This window comes from Adiantum capillus-veneris, chromosome 13, assembly GCF_014529385.1.
Source record: "Adiantum capillus-veneris isolate H3 chromosome 13, ASM1452938v2, whole genome shotgun sequence".
In the NCBI taxonomy this organism is placed as follows: Eukaryota; Viridiplantae; Streptophyta; class Polypodiopsida; order Polypodiales; family Pteridaceae; genus Adiantum; species Adiantum capillus-veneris.
Window position 1 is genome coordinate 69,884,733 of NC_140943.1, and position 15,250 is coordinate 69,899,982.

The 15,250-nt window shown below is 41.1% G+C and overlaps 1 protein-coding gene across 4 annotated transcripts; it reads right to left on the reverse strand.

The window, feature by feature from the left end:
* Nucleotides 1-9,709: 9,709 nt before the first annotated feature.
* On the reverse strand, nt 9,710-14,962 carry LOC147444221 (uncharacterized). Of its 4 annotated transcripts, none has more exons than XM_086526915.1 (6): nt 14,350-14,960; nt 12,019-12,184; nt 11,807-11,936; nt 10,618-11,676; nt 10,411-10,495; nt 9,710-10,263 (listed from the first exon to the last, which is right to left on the reverse strand). In XM_086526915.1, the coding sequence occupies exons 1-6, from the start codon at nt 14,501-14,503 to the stop codon at nt 9,992-9,994; spliced, it is 1,866 nt and encodes a 621-aa protein (XP_086383041.1). In that variant the 5' UTR covers nt 14,504-14,960; the 3' UTR covers nt 9,710-9,991. The 4 variants fall into 4 exon arrangements, with proteins under 4 accessions (XP_086383041.1, XP_086383042.1, XP_086383040.1 ...); XM_086526916.1 differs by adding an exon at nt 13,744-14,191 and having other exon boundaries at nt 9,710-10,495; nt 14,350-14,467; XM_086526914.1 differs by having other exon boundaries at nt 9,710-10,495; nt 14,350-14,959.
* Between the last annotated feature and the right edge of the window lie 288 nt (nt 14,963-15,250).

The following is a 15,250-nucleotide window of genomic DNA, read 5'->3' on the forward strand; positions in this document are numbered from 1 at the left end:
TAGGAAAAGGGCTCGCCCTCCCTCTTGTAGGGATGCTTTTGACTTTAGGAGCTCAAGCACCTTAGTCATCAAGCATGACAAAGCACTTGGACTAGGGGGTATTCCCACAAGCATCTCAGGCAAGCATGTCAAGGCACCTCAAGCACCTTAATCAAGCGGCAAGTCAAGCACCTCAAGCATGGAGTAAGTCAAGCACCTCAAGCATGGAGTAATTCAAGAACCTCAAGCAGGACAAACACCTCAAGCACGACAAGCACCTCAAGCAGGTCAAGCACCTCGAGCTTGGGCCGGGTTCCCACCTCAAGCTTAGTTAGCCCTAGCTTACCTAAGGTCAAAGGACTTTTACACACATTATTGGAGGTCTTCAATGAAGCTAACCCTAAGGTCTTATGCTCCATTGGTTAGCCTTGCTCTTGATAGACCATCTCCCATTTGGGCCCCTTTACTATTGGCCCCGTGTTGAGATAGATCTATAAGCACATATCTATATCTTAACACTTGTTCCCATTTATTCTCCCACATTAAGTGATCAATTTAATATGAGAAAATCATTTGGGTTGGTTAGATATTAGATTTTATGACATTACCTCGCACAAAGCAAATAGCAAGGAAGGTTTATCCTGGCCAGTCTGGTCCGTAGGGCCAGGCTAGCTCGTCTACAGTGCAACCGTCAACATCGCAGGTGATTCCGGGCAAGACCATGCCGCAGTTACGAGCAACAATGCGAAGAAGAAGATAGGAGCAGAATAGGAGCATTCTACTCGAACTTCGTAAGCTCCAAAAGCACATTTCATTGGCAATACCTAAACTGCCATTCCAGAGAGTTAACTGTTCACGAGATTTGTGAGCAACACAACCTGAATTTCCGGTGGTCTCGAAGTGCAATGGGGTGCTTGCACGAGGCCGCCGAGGACTTTTTTGTAGAGCTTTTCCAGGACAGCTACATTCTCTCGGCCCACGCCCATAGGGCAACATTGATGCCGCGAGACATCAACACACTTCGCCTTCTCAGGTTCACATATGACAAAACAATACCGCCTGTCGGTATTTCAGACCGAAAGATGGACAATATTCTTAGAATACCACCTATTTACAAGGTCAAAGTTTATGAAGTGTCTACACAAGTGCATCGATACAGCACCCGTCTCAACACCGAGCAGGACACAACAGAAGACGATAGTGAAACATTGGAGCAGTTACGCCTTGAGATGATGGAGGAACAAATGGCAGATGCCATCAGCGACGCCAACGCTGATGATTTGTCATTGCTGTTTCTCTATTTCCATGTTGGCCTTCCTCTATGGGGACGCATTCTGTATTTTCCCTATCACCTCCACGAGATTGCAATTTTACGGAACCGGACGAGGGAACTCACAGACTCAATCATCAATTGCTTGCTTTGGTGCGTGCTATTCTTTTTTTCACAATAAATTCTTTTAATATATTCAATTTTGTATGACACGAATTTCTTTACAGTTTTGTAGTTTCAAATTTGCCTTGGAATATGCAAGATGATGTCGCCATCCTTGACTCGAACCTCTTGGTCGTTTTGACGGCCGACAATACATCTTTAGTGGAAGTAGTTGACTGGTTCCAATCAGTGAACATGGAGACGACAAAAAAATTTTGTTCTGGCTTATCATGAAGGGTACGCAATGTTTTCAATAGTGAAATTATTTTATCTTGAACTCTAATTTGTTGTGATGACATATGTTTTTCTTATGTTTATTTGTAATAGCGTTCATTGGAGTCTTGTTCTCTTACACCTTGAACGAAACCGGTGCTACCTTGCTAATTCATCCCATGGATTTCATGGTGAAGTACGTAGGTAAGAGGTTTTGTATTTTGTTCGACATCGCATAGAATTTTGTTAAACGTCGCTTATGAAATTTAATTGTATTTTGCTCAGATCTGTTCGGAAGCTTGTGTCTGCTCTTGAAGCTTTAACGCAAGAGAAGATATATGAGAATCTTACAATTATTAGTTGCAAAGCCCCTAAGCAGGACGATGCCTACTCTTGTGGATGGAGGGTCTTAATCAATGCAGAAATTTTGTTAGGGGTCATGCTTGATGGAAGTCGTAGAAGTGTAAGCATTTGACACTTGTTTACAGATTTGTATCTTAATAAGTTAGTAGCTATGTTAATAAACATGATGTTCTTAACGCAGGTAAGAAATTTGGCAGATTATTCAAAGGCTGATGTTTCTTCGTTTAGAAACAGAATGATTGAAAACTTGATCAATTGCACGACCATGCGTCCAGACGGAGCACGTGATGCTTTTATCCCACCAGCACCAAGGCCCACGCCTAGGCCTCCGCCGACAAGATACCTCTTGTCTGCCATACCAACACAAGCACATATCAATATCTCCCCAGATACCTCCCCAACCCAAGCTCCCACCAGTTCTCATCCTCAAGAAACAGCTCCAGAACCCTCAAACCCCCCACCCAGCACCTCTCCTACTCATGAAGCAGCTCCAGAGCCCCCAAACCCCCCACCCAGCACCTCTCCTACTCATGAAGTAGCTCCAGAGCCCCCAAACCCCCAAGCCACCACCTCTCCTCAACCTCAACCAACAGCCCCCACATCACCGCACGCACAAGATTAGAAAGAGATTATGAAATGTACTTTTGACAAATTGATTACAAGCAGTGGATCGAAATTTGACTTTTGTTTTGATTATGGTTCAAAGTTTACAAAATGTTGTATACAGCTTTCCAAAAAAATGGGAGAGTGAGGATCCAATGGTGTTTGGTAATGTAGAGAGCTGCCTTTGTCGAGTAATCTTTGAGAATAGTATTTGAATCATTGTGTATAGTTAGTTCACTATTTCAAGTCTGTCGCTAGTAATAGGTGCACAAAGAGTCATATTTTCTTGTCTGTGAGGTACCTGCAATGCAACGTACGCGATAAGACATTGGGATACATGAGCACGATAGAAACATCAACGTATAAAAGTAATACATGTAGCTTAGTACCTTTCGCATGTTACACTTGAAAACAAATTGTGAAAGCAAATTGAGATCGGACTCATTTAACAGATCCTCTCGAACCTGTCTTAAAGTGACATTTGATCTGACCACAACAACTGTAAGCAAATAATTTGAAAACCATATCTCGATGGACATCAGGGGATTAAAAGCATTGTCACTTAAATCTTGATCCATAGCTACCAACTGACCATTCACTCGACGCCACCTCATGTAGTAGAAAGAAACTATAAAATTCTGTGATGATATCATACACTTGCACACAACCGAGCTCTTGTCAACTTTGCACAAAATGCCTTCAGAATCACTGACATCCCAATTATCATCCAAAAAATCAAGGCAAGTTTGGGATTTGCAGATGAACATGGTTTCTATTTTTCTAACCTCCTCATCGTGGAAGAAATCTATAAAGACATGTAATGGCATAAATAGACTGACTCGTACTTGCCTGCTTGCAATATTTAGTCGCAAACACTTCAAAATTTCCTGATGAAGCTTGAGTTTGAAACACTCAGAGGTTTCTAAAGTTGGAACTGGCCACTTTGGGGAATCTTGTTGGGGAAGAGGGAAAGGTTTCAAAGTGCCAAATCCATGGACAGAGCAAGGGGCGTTGTAAAAGTAGTCGTAAAAGAAAACTCCCCTCTCTGCGAGAGCTCTTCTCGCACTAGTTCTGTACATAAGTTCTCCCACCGAAGCATGAAAAGCATCAAAAATACCAATTATGCACTCAACTGGTTGCCAGTCTTCTTTGTTAGAAGGATAAATATCTGCAAAAACAAAAGATAAGAGAATGGTCACAAGAAATAGTCAACAAAATAACTTGAAGGACTTTTTAGCAATATAGTAGTCATACAGTTTGGTCAATGAGCAGGAAACCCCACAGGTGGCTGTTGTAGTCGTAGTTCGGAGTGCATATATGCATACTCAATGAGCACCTCTTTCACTGTCTTTCCCGTTTGAGACAAGCGAAAATCTTTCACACGTCCTTTGTAGCTGTTGATGAATTCATTTGACATCCGTTTTCTTCTTCTTGTTTGAAGCAGAACCCAACTACCAATGGTGATTGTGGTAGACATCCAGCGACCATGGTCTAAGTCAAAGTTGTTGAATAGTTCCACAGATTTAACAAAGGCGGATGGTCGTCGTGGTCGTCTTCCTTCCATCTCTGCTTCTATTAGTTGCGAAGTGACACTATGCAAAAACGATAAAAGAAAAGAGGCTCACTAGTTTTTCACAAGAAGTAGTAGCTTGAAAAGTGTTTATCAAAAGGTGTGCCTCATTGAATGTGAGTTATGGCACATTCCACGTTCGTCGCCCATGGCAGGAGAATAATTTGCACAAATCGCGTCGTATCTTCTTTTTCAGATCTTTTTAACAGAGAAAAACTCTTTTTCGAAAACGCAAAAATTTGAGATAAAAATCAAATAAATTGGAGCTACCGTTGTGGTGACTCAAACTCTATTGGTTGAACAGCATTCTCTCTCTAACGCCAAAAAGTCCTTTTTTGAGTCCAAACTTTTCCTAATGTTATGGTTACACAAGATGAAGTCGTCCACATGCGCCTCCAACAACTTTGACTGCAGTAGAAGAGACCTTGTTTAAAAAGCAAATAGAAGATGAAACTAAGTGTGAAAGGATGCCATGCAGTGGGAAGAAAAAATTCTTCACTCAATCAATGTCAAATCTTATTACAACAAAAATATCATTAAAGAATGGCATCACCCTCTGATCAAGTTTAAAGTGTTGCAAATCAAAGAGAGGCTCCTCAAGGAGCTCGTTGCCAATCCATCAGTGGTACACTCTCCATGGCGCAACGTTTGACTGACAAGACATCCCAGATATCGTATTCTTTACATCAATTCACCAATGGACATTCGGCAAGATCCGGTGCAATGCCCAGTCCCAAGGGTCCGCAGCTGGCAGAAGCATGCTATCGTCAAGCAAAGGTGACCAATCTGGCTCAATTACCGGCAATTCTCACCACCACCAAATGGAAAGCCTACTAAAGAATATATGGTGGAGAATCTCTCGTTAATGATAAATATCTTTCACGGGATACCAGATTTGACCTGCATCATGTTGGTAAAAATAGACATTCATCGAGCTGAAGAGACACATGCATCATGGATGTCATATCTTGAAGGCAATCAAGGCTTATCATACGACCTATCAGAGCAACCGTCTGAAGAGGTGCTCTACGGTTTTATGTTCTTGGTCTCATATTACATGCAGATGTTCAAGTGGAACTCTCCTTTCCTTTGTGTCTCTTCTGTTTCTTAGCCTGTTGCTCTAGCTTTAGAGCTCTTTGCACCAGATCATAAAACTTTTGAGTTGGTGTTGGTACCTCCTATTTCTCTTCATTTCTTGCTTCTAAACCCACTCAAAAACCATGCACACATGTGTTTTCCTGATGGTGTCTTATTCGGTTGCCTAGTCAATTCCTTAATTCTCTCCACATAACTCCTAACATATAGTTTACCTTGTTTGATTATTCACAAAGAATGTCCTCAAACCCATGTTTTTCACTATCTTTCGGTAAGAAATCCTTCTTTAGCTTACTACAACATTCATCAATGTCCTTTAGATCAACTTACTATTCAAAGGCTTGTATATGGACATCTGGATCATCCTTTCTTCTGCCTTTGAAAGTGGGAAATAAGATTTTTAGATCATAGGACCGTTCATCGTATTTGGATTTATGATGATATAATTCTTTCTCTGAAGCATTTGGATTTATCCTTGTGATCTGTTTTCCTCTCGCAATGTTTGTGTTTATTATGATGGTCCATGTCTACCTCCCATCTGTCATTGTAGATAGCATCATCAATTTTTATAACCATGTCAGACTCATTTCCTCAACCAGATTTTGTGTGTGATGTTGCTTATTTACTATGCATGCTAGCGTCATTGACATCACATGGACCTTCGCTTTGCCTTTCCCATCTAAATGTCAAGATCTATGAATGAGAGTGACTCTAAGCTCTCTTTGAACATCATCTTCTTGAATGTATTGAATGTTGAGAGTCTTATTCCAATTCTTTAGCTACTATGATGATGTGGTAGCTCTCCTTCCTAGATGATTGAGTCTGAATTTTAAGTGGCAGACCGGTTCCTATGAAGACCTTTGGCTCACCGCCAAGATCACCAAAATGGAATGAGCTTACCGAGTGTAGAATCACAGAGTAAGATGCCAAATGTCAGATTAGAAGAGATAAATTGAATCAAACTTCATAGGACCGTTCGAAAAAGTTAGACAGACAAGTGAATTGAACTGAAAGACTGAAGTCAAATGACATGAACTGAGACAAGGGGAATTTAGATATTCATATTCTTAGTTAGCTCAGAACTACAACTCTAGAAGTACAAATGATATTGCACATAATGTTCGGTTACAAGATTATACAAGAGTTTTGACAACCCATGAGAGATACATACAGACTTCAAGAAAGATCGATAGACTCAAAATGAAAGTAATGGGTACTATTTTTAGGTGCCCGAACTGCGCTTTGACTGACTGTATAGTTACACAAACTCTAGTAACTACTGCTATCTCCGCCAAGTATTTCGTAGAAGAAATTTTCGTGTAGACTATCTCTAGGGGCAGGTTTATTTCAACTATCGACAATCCTAGAGAAGCACAAAACTGCATTTTGCAAGTGCATGGTTGAGAGGTGCATTCTCAGAATAGACTCTCATATCACCTTCATTTTGCAATTGCGTGCGTGGACATCATCTCTACATTAACTAATTGTAGTCTCTCTCTCCCTCTCTCTCTCTCTCTCTCTCTCTCTCACACACACACACACACACACACATTTTACTTTTGAGTATCATATAAAATTTAAAACTCATTGGCGGATAGATCTTTGATCAAGTCATTTTTACATTTCAAAAGATGTCAAAGATACGCCTTATTTGTGTGTGTCCTTTTTGCTTACTTGTTCTCTATGCCCGTACCAATCTTGTTAGACCATTCAAAACATACGCACAAAACAAGGTTTCAAAAGTATGAAATGGGTTCTAAAAAATGTTTGGAATGTACAAAACACGGGAATTTTTGCAATAGCTCATGTAGAACAGAATTAAGCAAGAAGGTTGCAGATGCCCGAGCCACAGGTAATTGAACCTCAAACTTTCCCATCCCCCATTGGAATCGATAGTATACTTTCAAACCACACATGCACACAAAATGCGTACTTCTCACACGTACATGTAACATCTACAAGGTCAATGTCTGCTAACTTTTCCTACTTTTCAACACATTTTGCAAATTTATATCATATTTTTTCATTATGTTGTCTACACATTTGTTTCTACCTAAAAATATTAGAATTCCTCTAGATAGTGAATTGAATTGTCATTTATATTTTTATGTACAATTTTAAAAAGGATGCTCTTATCATTATCCTAATGGATGATTGTTTATAAAGCTTTACAGATATAATCCTATCCAAAGATGGTGACAAGATGTGTCGATTCACAATCAAAGACACAATCTTTGATCCTCTAAAACCATAAGTTCTTCTATGTCCTTTAATTTTGTTCATTATTGTAGGTTACTTGATATTAAATTATAGAATTGGTCTAATTACTTGAGATACATAATATATCATGCTGCCAACACATACATTCTATGCAATCACATTTATGAATGCATAAGAATTACATAGATTATTCCAAAATGTTTCTCTAGATTTATTCATGCACACTTTTGTATTTACCATTGCAAACTAGTGGTATTCATACTACTTTTATTTACATTGGACAACCTAGCCCCCAATGCTCGGCTTCAAAAAGCCTCACCCATGACCCTGTTAAAAGGTTATGCAATTTCAAGATTCGGGATGACTATCGTAATTGTCAAAATTGGCACCACATGAGTATAGTAAGCAATATCCCCAAACTTTGTATATAAAACCTGAAAGATGGACCAAAATCTATTGACAATAGCAGACATGTGCTCTTGCCTCAAACAAAACTTTCCTCACACGTGAGAGGAATCAGCAATCAAGAGAGTCAAATACTACCAAGAAACTGTCGTATATAGGTCTCACAAGACCATAAGCTCTAGTGGATATATATGTCGAATGTTACAAAAGTACATAAAGTTCTTGATGAGCTTTTATATTCAAAATGTGGGCTATTTTAACCGAATGCGAAAGAAAGGCCTTTCACCAAATGCAATCGCCTATGCTAATGGCTATGTCAAGTGTGTGCCCTTACTGTTTAAAATGTCGTCTCTTGGAAGGTGTCGACTGCAGGGTACGCCCGACATGACTGTGTGAAGGAAGCTCTAGGCTCTTTTAATTGAATGCAATGCGAAGGGAAGGCCTTTCACCAAATGTAATCACCCTTGCACCTTGAAGGCATGTTGTCTTATACAGGACCCTCACATGGGTGACAAAATTCTGGATGAGATCAGGTGCTGCTGGAGAAACATGATGTGCTTGGCAAAGCTTTGGTCATTATGTAGTGGTGCCCTTACTTTAAGAAAGCACATGAAGTGCTTGATGGGCTTTCTGTTAAAAATTCATCTCTTGAACTGCATTGTTCGTAGGATATACCCAAGAAAGCTCTGGGCTATTTCTATCGAATGCAAATTGGCCTTTTGCCAAACGGAATCACCTTTGCTAGCACCTTGAAGAATTGTGACCTTACACAAGATCTTCACATGGGTGAAAGGATCCACGGTAACATTGTCAAGTTACGGACTGTTGGAGGAACACGTTGTGCTTTCCAATGCTAATGCCAACTATGGTGCCATTAGACAAGTACATAAAGCTCTTAACAAGCTTTCTATCCAAAATGTAGTCTCTCGACACATGTTCATTGCAAGATATGCCCAACATGGCTGAATAGAAATTCACATGGCCATGGCAAGGACTTGAATATATAATGGAGGAGAAAGAAGAGACTGATGCAGGTCATAATATGAACATAAGCTGTTTGGAGTGAATGATTTACGAGGAATTTTAAGGATACCCTTTGTAAGACCAGAATTTACTAGGAACATAAGCAAAAAAATGACCTGGCAAAAGCTTGCAAGCCACAAAAACCATGTAGAGTGAGAAACCCAATTGCAACAATGATGCATGATAGCTATGTGGCTTGCCATTGTAACAATTAGTGAGAATTCTAGAAGGTAATAAGTTCCTATATTTTGAAGATGCTATTGAAAGTACAAAACAGAAGCATGAAATTGATGAGAGCATTCCTGAACTTGGATGAAGCAAATCTAGCAATGTAGATGGCAACATACTGTAGTGCTCAAAACAAATGTTCAAGTTCAGTTTCTCCTAAAGTGTGCTTATAGTAAGAAGAGTATGCATCCATCCCCGATTGGGAATCGCTCAAAGTCTTAAACGGTCACCTTCAAGAGGAGAGACCACAATGATTTTTCAAGGGATTCTGAACTCCAGACTCTCGATGCTAAAAATCAATATTGGGCTACATAACCAGTCGGGTCATAGAATGTAAATCCATTTCCCTCTTCTTAACACACAAGTGCACAGACATGTACAAAAGCATGAGGAGAAAACACTGTAGTATAGTGCACCAAATGGATATATCTGACATGGACATTGAACTCCTTACAGAACAAATGGGTTGAGCAACCAGAGAGAGAGAGATGAAGAAGAATACTTTAACGTCGTAGGAAACTATCCCAAGAGATCTTTAGATAGATAGAGAGAGAGAGAGAGAGAGAGAGAGAGAGAGAGAGAGTTTTCATGAGATCCATTAGCCATTTAGCGGAAAGAGGAAAAACGCATGGTGCCCAAAAGCCATCTGTGCACATCATCCCCCATACCTGGAAATAGAATTGAACTAAGCCTCAAGGTGAACAGTTAACTATAATCAACTTCCAACACACAGACCAACATATAAAATGCTGCCCCTTGAACAACAAGATGGTGCAGACCAGCCCTCTGCCAACATTCCTACACACAAATGGCTTGATTATGGCCATGCAACAGCACATGCCCCTACTAGCTTGTACCCTTCAAGCTTCACTCAATATTTGTGAGTATGCTCCAAAGCTAGCCTTGCTCTTCTCATTCAACATCTGTAAACGCATTTTGACGTTGCACAAATCACAAGTGACAGCACCACCACCATGTGGGCAAACAAGAGGCGATTCGCAACTCCCAAATTTACCCAAGCCCTGCTCAAAAAACATCATTGGATCCGGACCTTCATTCATATATTCAGGGCTACCCAGCCAGTTGCTCTTATTATCATCTTTCACCAGCGAAGATAAAATTTCTGTTTGATCTGCTGACGACGATGGCGCCTTGAAATTAGTACAGTACATAAAGTTTTCACCTTGTGCACTACTAACTTGACAGCAGGATGTGATTATGCTCATATCTGCGTTGTTTGATGAACGGAAAAAGCTATTCAAAGGCTTGTGTGTCTCACCATTACCAGCACTTGAAAGAGAAGAGAGTTCACGCTTGCTGGAAACAAGCGAAGAATGCCCGTTTGTTGCGTCTCGACACAGGCTCTGCATAAATCACAATAAACACAAAAGCCTAAACTGAGAGCTACAACATTGCGCAACAGATGCAGGCATACTATATAGAAAGAATTCATTGCTGAGCAAATGCAAGGGAAATGACCACATACCAGATTCAGCATAGCCATGTCAAGCGACCTTCGAGGAACATGTTTGTTGAATCCCAAAGTTGGGGACATATATGTCTCTGACGAATGATCGACTTCTAAACGAGAGCATGTCGTATCCGGAGAGATTGATGATCCTAGATACCGCCTTGCTTGGCCCCCTACTTCTGTATTTTCCATCACAGAGTCACCTTCGCTTTTGTCCAGCTGAATGCTGTATCTTGACAGGATTGAGCCTGCTGAGCTCTGCAATGCAGACTTCCCTCTCGTAAGGCTTGTAGAACTTGCCCTTTTGGGGATGTCCATAGATGTTTCCAGGTGATCTAATGAAGAAAAAAGTGCTTGTTTTGTGGAGGTTGTTGCTCCTTGCCTATGTGAATTCCCCATTTGTGAACTCCTTGTATTGAAAGAAGTGAGTGTGCTATGGTTCGATCGAAGGATAGGGGCTGTTGTCACACTCTGAGGCTTTGATGAGAATGCTTGCTGCCAATCATGGGAGGCTCCTCTGGGCGAGTTGCCTCTTGAGGAAGGCGCACTCCTGGAAGGCTGAGGCCTTGCTTTACTAAAAGAGGAGGATCTTGAAACACCAGCAGAAACGGGTTGGTTTTGTGCATGCAAAGGTGATAGCCTCTTAGCTGATGTTGCTGCAGGGGAGGAAGGAGATGTTTTCTTGGTTGTCACCGAAGATGAGAGAACAAAGTTGCCTCCACCTTTTGATGCTACAGCTGCTGTGTGTCTGCTTGTGGGTGTTGTGGGGTGAGAACCAGGTGCTGATAAAGGTTTAGCTTTACTCTTTGGTGTTGTAGGGTTGATTATATGTGCTGAGGATATTGGGGTTCTTCTAGAAGGGCTCGCAGGCCTTAATGCGGATCCAGACCGCAGAGTAAGAGGTGTCTTTTTGGGTGCCGATGTGGTCACATTGGTGGTTGAATACATTGAGTTTCCTAGCAGCCCATTGGATCTAGACGCACCATTGTGCCCCTTTCTATAAGCCAATTCTGGATCTGTCAATAAAGTAGCACCTTGCTTCCTTGAGTTCACCTCTGCTTGGTTGCTTGAAAACTACAAGTACGTACATAAAGTGAGGGATGGGTGTTAATACAGCAAGAAACCTAAAGCCTTCTTGCACTTTCTTGCAAGTAAATGTCGAGACACACAAATTTCTTTATCAAAATTATGCACAAAAACTTACTCGTGATGTTTTAATAGCAGCTAGAGATTGAACCAAGCTAAAAGACTCCAATTGAGATAGGGAGTCGTCTTCTGACGCTGAGTTGAGTTTCGAATGGTTTCTTAGAGGGGTACCAGGAGGAGTAAGCAACCTTATGACAGAGACCAGATTTTAGACAAAGAGTGATCGAAGACTGTTATTAAAATTGACACAAGAGGCTAAAGTAGAATTACCAGTCATAGTCATTCTTGCCTAACTCTGCTGTAAGAAGGTCATCGTTTTTCAGATTCAAATCTATAGTTTGGGAGTTATCGACAACTAACTTGTTATTTGCACTAGTTAGTGTCATTTTGGCTGGAGATGATGCCATCTGATGCCACAATGATGCGTTAACTGATCCTGATAGCGTAGCAAACATAAATTATATATTTTCTAACCAAGAAAATCAGCCCTACATACACCATTGTTTAAAGTTACCAGGCACTTAGCATTAAATTGTGTTGACTGTATTAAGTTTTTTGTAAGAAGCTTTGTAGTGAACCATGTAAATGGTGTGCATGGTAATACAGTGATTTGTGTGCAAATTGTGCCACATATATGGAAGGATCAGCGTGCATGATTGAGCACGTATATAACCTGATTTGTCCCCATGATACTTTAACATAGATAAGACCAGACCAGAACTTTATAAGACGCAATGCATTGAAAGACATGACCATATAGTAGCTGAACCACCAAACTAGCATAAAGCAGCATCAGCAATGTGTTCTTGTCCATGGAAGTCGAGTTGTAGTGACTATGCAGCTACTAGAATTCCTTTCCAAGGCCAGTCGTCTTGCAGGGATTTTATTACGTGATGAGAAAGTGCAGCTATTTCAGAAAAACTCAAGAGTTAACTACACATCATCAAACGAGTGTTGGGATGGATCCAGTGGGGTAAGCCAAGAAGCACGTAAACACAACTAGAACACGCACACACTGCCAGAGATAGGGAAAACTGTAAAAAATAATTTGAGCAAACCCTCATAAAAATTACGAAGGACAGAACTCCTCTCTAAGTGAGGCCATACCCCACTAGCTTCCTTAGGACCATGTGCTGCTATCTTGTCTTATTACAAATAGGCACACAGACACGGCTATTGTGGGCAAGGGAGATTTTCTTGCTCGGCTATGCTCACTTAATGAAAATACCTCAAGTTGAACCTCGATCGGTAAGGCAGTCATATCACAAAGAACTAGGGGGGTTGGACACTTGCAACAAGAAATGATTTTCGACTACACGTTAATGACCACGATTCTCTATACTTTGCAGATGTAGTCAACAGGAACAAGGCTAGAGGTTTTAGCCCATATCAAGGCCAACCTAAGCGTTAATAGCCTGGTTTCTTTTTGGGTCCCCGGTTGCTCGAAGTAGTCTTACAGGAGAATTGGCACATTCTGATCTTCTGTTTGTCACAAGTTCCCTGTGATAGATTGGGATCTAGAGGACTCCTCATTATCCTTGTCGATGTCAATCCTCCCAAATGCTATGGGCAGGATCTATCTAGAAACGAGCCTAGCCATTAATCATGCCTTCAAGAAAAGCTTACAGACACCAGGCAAGCAGAGATCCACATTACATTCTTGGAGTCTTTAAACGCTCTGAGTTCCATTCTGCTTGGTCAATATAGGGAACCAGATGTTTGCAAGCCCCCATGCATGCATGTCTTGGAAGAAAATTTTATCCCAAATCATTAGATCTTGGCGGAAAAGACGCTGGCCCAAAAGCAAGCGGAACAGTTTCAATGAACATGCATCATAAAGAAGACTTACATCCACAATGTTAGTGACAAGAAAAAGCTTGTCCTGCAGAACAAAGAGCGACCTATTCTTAACAAACAGATAGTTTATGAATTCATCTTGGAGAAACAAATTAAGATGGGAGACATTGCATGCTACTGAGGATGATTAAAACTTACAGAGATAAAGTTGATCTGCAATGTAACAAAAACAGACAGCATGCACGATCATCACAAGGTGGACATGCAAAGCATTGAGTATGGACAGACAAAAAAATATGTATCTCGAGAAAGTGAAGGAGTCAGTTTCATAACCCTCATCCTATCAGATTCAAATTGTCCTGTTTTTTAGGCGAGGTTTTGAAAGACTTCCACACAGTTTGCGTACACACGAAGGGATCGGAAGAAGAAAAGTAATGTGAAGAAAGAAGGGATACATCAGTAGGCCGCAAGGTAACCCATAGATGCTTGATTTCGCAGCATAATTATATGTCTGCAGAGAAAAGTGGAGGTAGAGCAGGCCCCAGCTTTCTCCTTGCTTGCAAAGCTAGAGTGTTCTGCCACTTTCCTGTACCTTTGCCTTACTTTAGAGGCAAGGAATATCAAAAGACTTGCCAAAGGGGCAACTCTTGTAAAATGGCATAAACAGGTCATTTGAAGTTAAAAACAAAATATTACAGAATGATTATTGTGCTGCTTCATGTCAAAAATGTCCTAACCGCAAGTGCAAATAGCTCGGAAATTTGCAAGATTCTTAGAATGTGAGACAAGCTGAAGGGAGCTTACCAGAGTGGAGTTGATCTGCGTCATGAGGAGGCAGGGGATGGATGGCACTGCTCTTCCGCTCGTGCTCTCGTCTTAGCACTTCATGAAACAGGGCTAGCTCTTCTTCCCTCTCATCTCTGCCTACACTGGCCATGGTGCTGCCACTCTTCTGCATTGGGCCGCTTGGGCTCCGCCCTTCTTCAGAATTGGGCTCCCCCCTGCTTCAGAAATTGGGCTCTGCTCTCTGCTTCAAAATTAGAAGCTTGAGAGTGGAATATAAAGCTAGAAAGGCAGGGGAGCGTCAAGAGCTAAATGTAAAGCTAGGAATCTGTGATCTTATCAATGCCTTCGAGCACAAAAGAACAACGGCATGCTTCACTAGCTCGTTCTTTACTCCTTCAAAGCAAAGAGGGGCGCTAATGCCAAGCAAATTCTCTCTTTCTCTCTCTCTCTCTCTCTCTCTCTCTCTCTCTCTCTCTCTCTCTCTCTCTCTCTCTCTGTGCGCTTCTTGCAGAACATGGCTTTCTCACATGATCAAGCTCACCTGCATGTGCCTAGGTGAGAGAGAATGTGTGCTGTTTTCAACTTGCTCTAACCTGGCTTCAGCTAATACAATGCTTTAGTTGCGAAGGTTTTGGCTTCAAGTAACGGACTCTTTTAACTCTTCTTAGCTGAATGACTACGGTTTTGTAAAAATAAGCTCAAAGTACATTGATATTTCTCTATAGAGTTATTTAAAGATTGAAAATGATAGTACTTTTGTTTTTCTGTGACTTGGTGACATTTCAGAGCTCTCATGGTGAGAAGTCATACTCCTCATACTAGACTAGAAAGGCTAGTACTTTAAGTTTTGAGGTTGGCCAATGGCTAGCCTTTTGCGGACCCCAATACGATATTTAATGAAGGCCTCGTCGTGGGACCT